The 8,842-nt window shown below is 44.6% G+C and overlaps 1 protein-coding gene across 1 annotated transcript; it reads left to right on the forward strand.

The window, feature by feature from the left end:
- Positions 1–4,049: 4,049 nt before the first annotated feature.
- MBL2 (mannose binding lectin 2) lies at positions 4,050–8,640 on the forward strand. Its single transcript, XM_069459947.1, has 5 exons — positions 4,050–4,130; positions 5,248–5,440; positions 5,837–5,953; positions 7,211–7,279; positions 7,982–8,640. Exons 1-5 carry the CDS (start codon positions 4,053–4,055, stop codon positions 8,353–8,355), a joined length of 831 nt encoding a protein of 276 aa, XP_069316048.1. The 5' UTR covers positions 4,050–4,052; the 3' UTR covers positions 8,356–8,640.
- Positions 8,641–8,842: the final 202 nt, after the last annotated feature.

Raw genomic sequence — 8,842 nt, forward strand, 5'->3', positions numbered from 1 at the left:
TGCTCACAGGGGCTGACTCCTGCCCATCCCACCGTGAGAACCTGGGGCCTTCTGATTTCAAGATTATGCTTTCCTAAGCACCAAAGGAGGCAAGAAAGGCTTCATCTTTCTCTGCTGCAGTCCCTTTAATAAAAGGATTTGTTCTGTAAAATTTGGATTCAGTCAAAAGTCCGCACGCAAGGATCCAGAAGGCCACAGGTTCCCCACCCCTCCATAGATCACTGTGCGATGTCTGTCTCCTGGTTGGCTCCAGAGCACAGGTGCATTCATTTAATCACAGGTGGGAACACAGAATTTAAGAAAAGGTGTACATTCACAGTCAGATACACCCACCCCCCATACGTGTGCACAACTGCATACACATACACACAGCTGGATACATAGAGGGTAAATTTTGGTCCAAGTGTACAGTGTGAGATTTTAGGCAATTAAATTAATGATGCAATTAATCCATTATTGCAACAGCTGAGCTTTCTGTGTCTCTGGTCCCAGGAAGATACAAAGGAACAGGGAAGGCACCAGGAAAGCTGCCTTATGACATTGGATGCTCCTTGGGGGTATTCATGATATTTTTCCTCTGAAGGAGTCATCCTTGTTCCCTGTTGAACCCAAGCTTGTACCACGCAACTGATCACAAGAATCAAAAGTGATTCTCACGGGCAAGTGTGGTCTCCATCATGTGGGTGGACATGACATGCTCTTCCCTCCCAGCCCACGGCTGTAGAGGCCTATGAGTGTCCTGGTATACCTTGCAAGATGCTTTGGGAATGTGTGTGTCTTTGTTAAAAAGAACGCACATAACATTTTTAGATCCTCAAAGACGTTATGAGCAAAAACAAGCAAAGAAAAAATAGAATGAGTGGAAACAGAGGACAGTACAGGATGGAAAGTGTGGGAAGGTAAGAAGGACAGTGCTGACAAAAAGAAAGCAGCCTGCCAGCTGTCAGCTCTCTCACAGCCAGACCCTGGTATTCCCTGCTGACCATAAGCAGTTCCACAGAACAGCAACTTGAAACAAAATTGCTGTGTGAAGAGACACAAAATCATTCCAAATCTTGTCTACACACAGACAAAAAGGTTGTTCTATAAACCACAAAAATGAAAAACATGCCCCTTTTCTGCTTAACACGAAGAGCTGCCACTCCTTTACAACATATGGCCTGGCCTTGCTCCATTCTGCTCATCTCCTAGAAAAAGTTTTTAAGATAATCATAGAATTGCCCATCCTCTTGCTGGCACCCTACACAGAATAGATTTCTGTTCCTTAAACCTTTTCTCCAAATCACCTAACACAAAATCAGATCCCTAAAACTACCCTCCACACAACCTGTTACTGAGAAGTTTTATGTTACACTATTGTGCTTAATATCCCTGCTGCAACAGGTACGAAAAAGAAAACTAAAAATTAAAATATATATATATTTCAACTGTGACTATAAATATATTCCTGGTAGTCTTCACTTCCAGGACAATGACACTCCCATTCATTGCCTTCATTCTACTCAAAGCACCCCTGTAGGAAAAGGAATGGGGTTCAAAATCTTATTTTATAGAGGTAAAAACTGAGGTTCATTCAGAATATGGGGTTTGTGTAAACTCACATTCATGAGTCAAAAATCAAGCCTTTTGATAACAAAGCTCAAGCTCCCAGATAGGTCTGCCCAAGAGCACTGCTTCCTGAGGCAAAAAGACCATTGAACAGCCACCCTGGAGGGGATGAAGGCCCCGTCTTAGACAAGCTGTCATGGGGAGCTGTGTGCCCTGCACTCCTAAGTGTGGGCCAGCTGAGGGCACAGCACTCCACACCCAAGGCAATGGTGCCTCTTTCACAGGAGAGGAAACTGGGGGTATGAACTCGCCCAAAGTCACACAGCCAGGAAGTGGCAGAGCTGGGATTCCAGTCCAGGCTACAGGAAAGGGGGTGGGGGGGGGTGCAGACAGTCTTCCTCCTGGTTAGAGAGGCAGTGGTCTCTGCAGCCTCTTGGGGTGAGGTGGATTTCTGGTGGGGCTGCCAGAGGGAAGGCAGTGCAGCCTAAAGTCCAGACACATGCACACAGCGGCCTTCACTATGCAGTAGAGTGCAGAGTGGGCCATAGGGCTGATGAGCATCTCATGGTGAGAAAGGCCTGCTGGAGACTGTGCAGAGCAGGAAGGGCTATAGTTGTGCAACACTAAAATCAGTGGCTTAACTGTTGGATTGACTTCCCACCCAGATGCCCACCCACTCCCAGCCTAGTTCCAGGATTAGTCAGGGTCTGAAGGGCAGTTTCCTGACTTTCAGTACTTAGTACACAATAGAAGTAAGCACCGTGATCAAAGCCAGCTCTTCCAGTGTGACCTGGAGTCAGTTACCTCATCCCACCTCCTGCCACTAGAGCAGGAGCTGTCGGTGGGGACCTGGAAAGGAATCGCACCCACACCCCTTCTGGTACCAGGAGGCCTCACAACACCCCTGTACTTTATGACAGTAATTTTGTCATTTCAAGAATGTTATATTAAAAAGTGTATAAATTTTTGACATTGGATTTCTTTTAGTCAATGTAAAGCCCCTGAGATTTATTCAAGTTATTGCATGAGTCAATAGTTTTTTCCTTATTTTTTTCTATGACTTTTCCACTGTATGAATGTACCACAGTTTATCCATTCACATGTTGAAGGCCAATTGGGTTATTTTGAGGGTTTTTTTTTTTTTTGCTATTAAAAGTGAAACTTCCAAAATGTGGTATATATAAGTTTAATGAGGGGAGAGTTTAATCACTATCCCCACCACTTAATGAATGTTTGTTGAATGTGTCCATAATGAGTGAATAAACAAAAGAATGAGCCAATGGTCTCATGTTTTCTGCTGATCCCGAGCTAAACATATGCACTTTTGCCCGTCCCTGACCCTGGCCTCCAAAGTCACTGTTACTGGTAAAGGGTTGGAAAGTAAGACCTAGACTTTTAATTCCTGAAGAATAAAAAATGGAGCATCTGATTTTCAAAAAACAGCAAACAACAAGTGTGGTATGTACATACAGTGGAATATTATGGAATGTTATTCAGTCTTACAAAGGAATGAAATAATGATACATGCTGCAACGTGGATGAAACTTGAAGACATTATGCCAAGGGAAATAAGCCGGATACAAAAGGACAGCTACTGTATGATTCCACATATATGAGGTACCTAAAATAGTTAAATTCATAGAGACAGAAAGCAGAATAGTAGTTACCACATGGTTGGGGGAGGAGAAAATAGGGAGTCACCATTTAATGGGTAGAGAGTTTCTGTTTGGGATGATGAAAAATTTCTGGAGATGGATGATGATGAAGGTTTCACAACAATGCAAATGTACCTAATGCCATTGAGTTGTGCACTTAAGAATAATGATCAAAATGATCAATTTTATATTATGTTTATTTTACCCCAATAAAAAAATAAAAAAATTGAAGTAAATGGCTATACTATCATATAATGTAAGTAATAGAAAAGCAAATAATGCAAGCTCAGATGATAAAGATTGGTTAGGTAGAACTATTTTAGAGAAAGTAATCAAGGCAGGTTTTCCCGAGACAGGAATATTTGAATGGAAGGAAAAGAGCCAAGTAGCCATGCACTGAAGAGAATGTCCAGGCAGGGAGACATCAAGTGCAAAGCCTAAGGCAGGTCTTAGTGTATTAACGGCAGCAAGAGGTCTGCTGTGCCTTCCTGGATGAGTGTGTGCACGCATGCGCGTGTCTGTGTGTATAGTTGGTGTGCATGAACACGTGTGTGCATTCATGGGTATCTGCATGTTTTTCAGTTGGAAATAAGGGTCTTGACATGACTAACCAGGTGAACCTACTTATGGGTAGCTCAGCAATGAGAATTGCCGAATGGATGGCAATTGAAGGTGGAATTGTGCTGTGTTGAAGCAGACAGCTGCCTACCACTGTGCTGGAGGCTGCTAAGAAGAATTTCATGCAGGCCTAAGTGTTGTTTATTAATCTGGGGTTGAAGGCCAGGCCTGGGCTATCTCTGTTGACAAACTTGTTTGGGCCCTATGTAGCTGAGCCCAGCCTCCTCCCTCATGCCGAGGCATCTGCCCGAGTCCCAGGCTAGAGAGCCAGCTTCCTTGCTGCCGAATTGCTGCTCTGCAGAAGCCCCAGTAAGTCATTTCTAGTGAACGAATGTGGGTTCCTGGATCAAGAGTCTGAGGACTTCACTTGACTCTGGAGGCCTGGAGGAGGCTTTCTAGGGGTGGGGGAAGGGGGATGGCGGGCAGAAATCAGGTTGAGGGTGTTCTTTTCTCTGCCTGAGCTGGGGCACCTGTGACTTTCCTCAATTACCTGACCATTTGCAAAGGAGTCTGCCTTTGTTTTCAAAAGGAGCCTTGGAGGATTAGATCCATAGGGCCGGGCTACTCAGCTTTCTTAGGCAGCAACAACTAGAAGAAAGCTTGGAAGGACAGATGGAATGTTAAGAGTTAGAAACGGGTGGGAGATTCAAGGCAGATTGTCTAATAGCCAGTGATTTTGACTCCCAGAACACAGGGAATTCCTGCCAGGAAGCAGAGAGGGATGTAGCACCCTGCCAGGGCCAAGGGAGTGAGAAGTTTCCAGAGAAAATGCTTACCCTGGCAAGCCTGTCTTGCTGTGGGAAATAAAATGCCAAGAGGAAGCAGACTCAGGTTAATTCTGGGCTGTGTTAGTGACTAGTCGATATCTTGATCTAAAGTCAAGACCTTCTCTGAATCACCAACCTGCAGCTTAGGGTCAGCCACTGAGCAAACGATAGTTAACTAGCCCTGGAGGGAAATCATCAGGCCAGATAAAAGATGGCATTCAGATAGCTGCTGGGCTCAAAGGAGAGGTGGCGGAAAGAGGGAGATCCTACTGACACCTAGGTCTCCACTCATTACCATTCCCTAAGCCAACAACATGAATGAGCTGGCGATGTGTGGTCCCAGCTGTTCGCATGCCAGGGGGAGCATACCCACAGCCATGCAGCAGCAACCCCGGAGGCCAGGGGACAGGTGACCTCCTCCCTGGGGCCCCCACTGCATGTTCTTATGCCTACCTTTGTTAAAGTACTAATCACACAATGTCACAAGGAATATTTACTTTTCTGAATCCCCAGTCTGGAGGCCAGGCTTGGGTCATTTATTTCTACATAGCCTGTGTGTGCCCTGTGCCCAGGTTATAGGACAGAGGGCATGTTTGGTAAATATGTATTGATTAACCGAGCAAGCTGAGATAATCTTCTTCAACTTTCCCCACACCAAGGTGAGGACCATGTCCCTGTTTCCATCCCTCCCTCTCCTTCTCCTGAGTGTGGTGGCAGCATGTTACTCAGAAATTGTAACCTCTGAGGACATCCAAAAGACCTGCCCTGTGATTGCCTGTGGTACTCCAGGCATAAACGGCTTCCCAGGCAAAGACGGACGCGATGGCACCAAGGGAGAAAAGGGAGAACCAGGTACAGGTTGGGCTGCTCTGTCTCTGCAATTCTTTACCTTCCAGAGGAAACTGCCCGGAGATACGAGGAGAGTAATGTGGTATGCAGGTAGACTGTATTTTTCTCAACTACATGTTGTAACTCAAAACAGCTCTGATTCTCTGGAATCCCAGAATTCCACACCGTACTTTGTGACAAGTGGTTGTCTTGCCTGTCCAGGAAAGTGGCTCACAGGCCAGGACATCCCATGGGACACAGGAGGAATTTGTCTTCTCTGGGTCATAGGAAGCAGTGGCTCAGATAGTTTAGCCCGGGTCAAGGTCTGGTCAGTCTCCTGGGATGGGATTGGGTGTTTAACTGGGGAGAAAGAGAGCAAGAACACAGACACTAAGGCAATTTTCCTTTGTCTCCTAACAGGCCAAGGGCTCAGAGGCTTGCAGGGCCCTCCTGGAAAGCTCGGGCCTCCAGGAAACTCAGGGCCCCCTGGGTTACCAGGAGCAAAGGGTCAAAAAGGAGACCCTGGAAAAAGTCCAGGTAAGGAGCTCACCCCAGCGAGGTCTGAGCTGAGGGCACCCAGGGTTCTGAGACCTTGAGTACCTGGTGGGAGGTGACCCTTCACAGGAAGATGCCCAAATTTGTTTCCTGACCTTGTGCCCTCAGCCCTGTCTCCATTATTAGAGCCTCAGGGAATTTCTATCAGTGCCTGTGTGTAGATTGACAAACCTATCGGTCCAACTCCCTCATCAGGCACCTCTTGAAGGAGCCGAGCCTGGGTTCTCCTTCAGCTGAACCATCCAATGTGAGGCCCTGGTCCCAGAGGGAGAATGGAGGCCATCTGAGTGTGGGCTTCTTATGTTGCTTTTCACAAAAGCATATAGCCATGGTATGTCAGTTATATTTTACTTCATAAGAAACCAACACAAACTTAGTAGCTTAAAAACACAGGCATTTATTTAAATCACAATGCTGTGAGTCAGCCAAGTGATTTCTCTGCTGGTTTCAGCTGGGCTTACTCATGTGTCTGTGGTCAACCGATGGCCCATGGTCTCGCTCACATATTTGGCTGTTGTTTGAATGTTAGCTGGAGTGACAAGGGTAATTGAGCCTCCTGAAGGCTCAGAACACATACATTATCATTTCTGCCACCTTGTATTGGTCAAAACAAGCCACAAGGCCAGCCCAGATTCAATAAGTGGGGAAATGGACTCTATTTCTTCATGAGAGAAGCTGTACCACATTGAGGCCATGTTGGCCATCTGCTACACGAGGCTTGCCTCATGCCCTCCCCGCTAGGATAATGGGCAACTCACACAGATCTTGGTTTCCTGACTAACAGAACAAACTCAGGGGGAAAGAAAAGCAATAAAAACAAAACCTTCCCAAAGGTAAAACCCTGCAATCTTTTTAGTCAGTATCCACCAGCTCAAAATACCTGAAGAGATTTCTTTTTGCCTTCATAGAACAATTTATTTGGGAAAAAAAATTAATAAAGAACTTGGTCTATGGATTACTAGGTAATCCTGAAGTCTAGGTGTGTGCATATGATATGTCTGTTGCATAAAATGTCTTTGGAGACAGTAAATAGGTACAGTGATGTGTGGGGCTGGGTGGAAATAGAGATTTTTCCTTCTTTTTGTTTCTCGGTATTTTTCATTTTCCTTCAAAGTATAACTATCGATGTAAAAGAAAGTACATTTTCTTCAGTTTGAAAAAGTTACCCCACCCCCTTCTGTGTACAGTTATGGCACCCACTTTTCAACAATGCTCCTTCACTCTGTTTTAATTTTCTAGATTGTGATTGTAGGGTGGCTGCTTCAGAAAGAGAAGCTCTGCGGTTAAAACTGGATCGTATCAACCAGTGTAAGCTTTCTCTCTTACTCTCCAGGTGGCTTGAAGTTGGGGAAAGGTAGAAGGCAACAAATGCTTATTGAATGCATTGCTTATATTCTGATCTCATGAAATCTTCCCAACACCATTTTGGTGGAAATGGAGACAAAGAGGTTAAATGACTTACTCAAATGCACGGAGCTAAATTGAAGTCAGTCTGACTTCAGAGACCCTGATCCCTCTAATATTTGCTCACTGAAAACAGAAACCAGGCCCCTTTAGTGTGCTGCTGTTAAGACCTGGCCATCGGGCCTACCTTGTTCCTTCTGGCCTGGGGAAAATACTTTCCGACATTTTCATTTAGTCTCAAGTTAATAGTGGAGTGTAATTCAGAATTCCAAGTTATATGTGTTCTAGAATTCTCATCCAAAAGGACAAAGGCCTTTGTGCCAGTTTGTCTCTTCACATTTGGGTTGCCATAGTTGACAAATAATAAGACAGAATACCAGTTAAATTTGAATTTCATGTAAAAAGCATTTTCTTAAATATAAATATGGCCCCCAAATTATATGGGAGATACTTATACTAAAAAAAATCATTCTTTATCTGAAATTTAAATTTAACTGGACATACTATATTTTATCTGGCAATTCTACTCTAGAAGACTTTATTTTGAGAAATACCTTGAGCTGGGCTTAAAGATAATCCAGGGTCACCCACTTTTTCACATTTTAGGGCTGACCTTCTCTCTGGGCAAACAAGTTGGGCAGAAGATCTTCTTGACCAACGGTGAAGAGATGACCTTTGACAGAGTGAAGGCTCTATGTGCCCAATTGCAGGGCTCTGTGGCCACCCCCAGAAATGCTGAAGAGAACACGGCCATCCAGAATCTAGTCAAGGAAGAGGCCTTCCTGGGCATCACAGATAAGAAGACAGAAGGCCAGTTTGTGGATCTGACAGGAAATAGAGTCACCTACACGAACTGGAACGACGGTGAGCCCAATGATGCTGGCCCTGGGGAAGATTGTACAGTACTCCTGAAAAATGGCAGGTGGAATGATACTCCCTGTTCCTCCTCCTTTTTGGCAGTCTGCGAGTTCCCTGTCTGAAGGGACACGCCTCCCTTTACTGCAGCCCACAGGCCCACAGTGTGCTTGGGAAGATAAATTCTATCAGTGATCCAGTATTGAGTCACTTCATTGTGGGCAATTGGAGAGAATGAGGAGCGTGGATTAAATGATGGAATGTGGAAGTGAGAAGTGGGAAGAACCCAACAATGGTGCAATGAGAGTTTCTGTTTCAGTCTCAGTCATTAAACATGATCACTACCACAAACAATAAAATAGTAAAAGTAGTAGTACTAGTACTAATAACACATTTTAATATTTACTATCAGCCAGACTCTACTTTTTGTACTTATATTAATTATCTAATTTAATTAAGCTATAATACTTTTGATAGCATGGTGTTAACTTGCTAAGGTATAATAATGTAAGGCTCTGTTGAGCCTTTTTCTTTGGGTAGAAAGCTCCTCTAAGGACATCACCCCAGCCTAATCCCATAGCTCTTCAGCTTGTCTCAGGTATTTAGAGGATG

The sequence above is a fragment of the Eulemur rufifrons genome, chromosome 28, assembly GCF_041146395.1.
Source record: "Eulemur rufifrons isolate Redbay chromosome 28, OSU_ERuf_1, whole genome shotgun sequence".
Taxonomy (NCBI): domain Eukaryota; kingdom Metazoa; phylum Chordata; class Mammalia; order Primates; family Lemuridae; genus Eulemur; species Eulemur rufifrons.

What these genes read in the sequence shown, in the direction of transcription:
- MBL2 (XM_069459947.1), top strand. Translation starts at nt 4,053, where the DNA reads ATGCCGAGGCATCTGCCCGAGTCCCAGGCTAGAGAGCCAGCTTCCTTG. An exon ending in AGACCCTGGAAAAAGTCCAG is followed by an intron (nt 5,954 to 7,210) that starts GTAAGGAGCTCA and finishes TTAATTTTCTAG; the next exon opens with ATTGTGATTGTAGGGTGGCT. An exon ending in ACTGGATCGTATCAACCAGT is followed by an intron (nt 7,280 to 7,981) that starts GTAAGCTTTCTC and finishes TTCACATTTTAG; the next exon opens with GGCTGACCTTCTCTCTGGGC.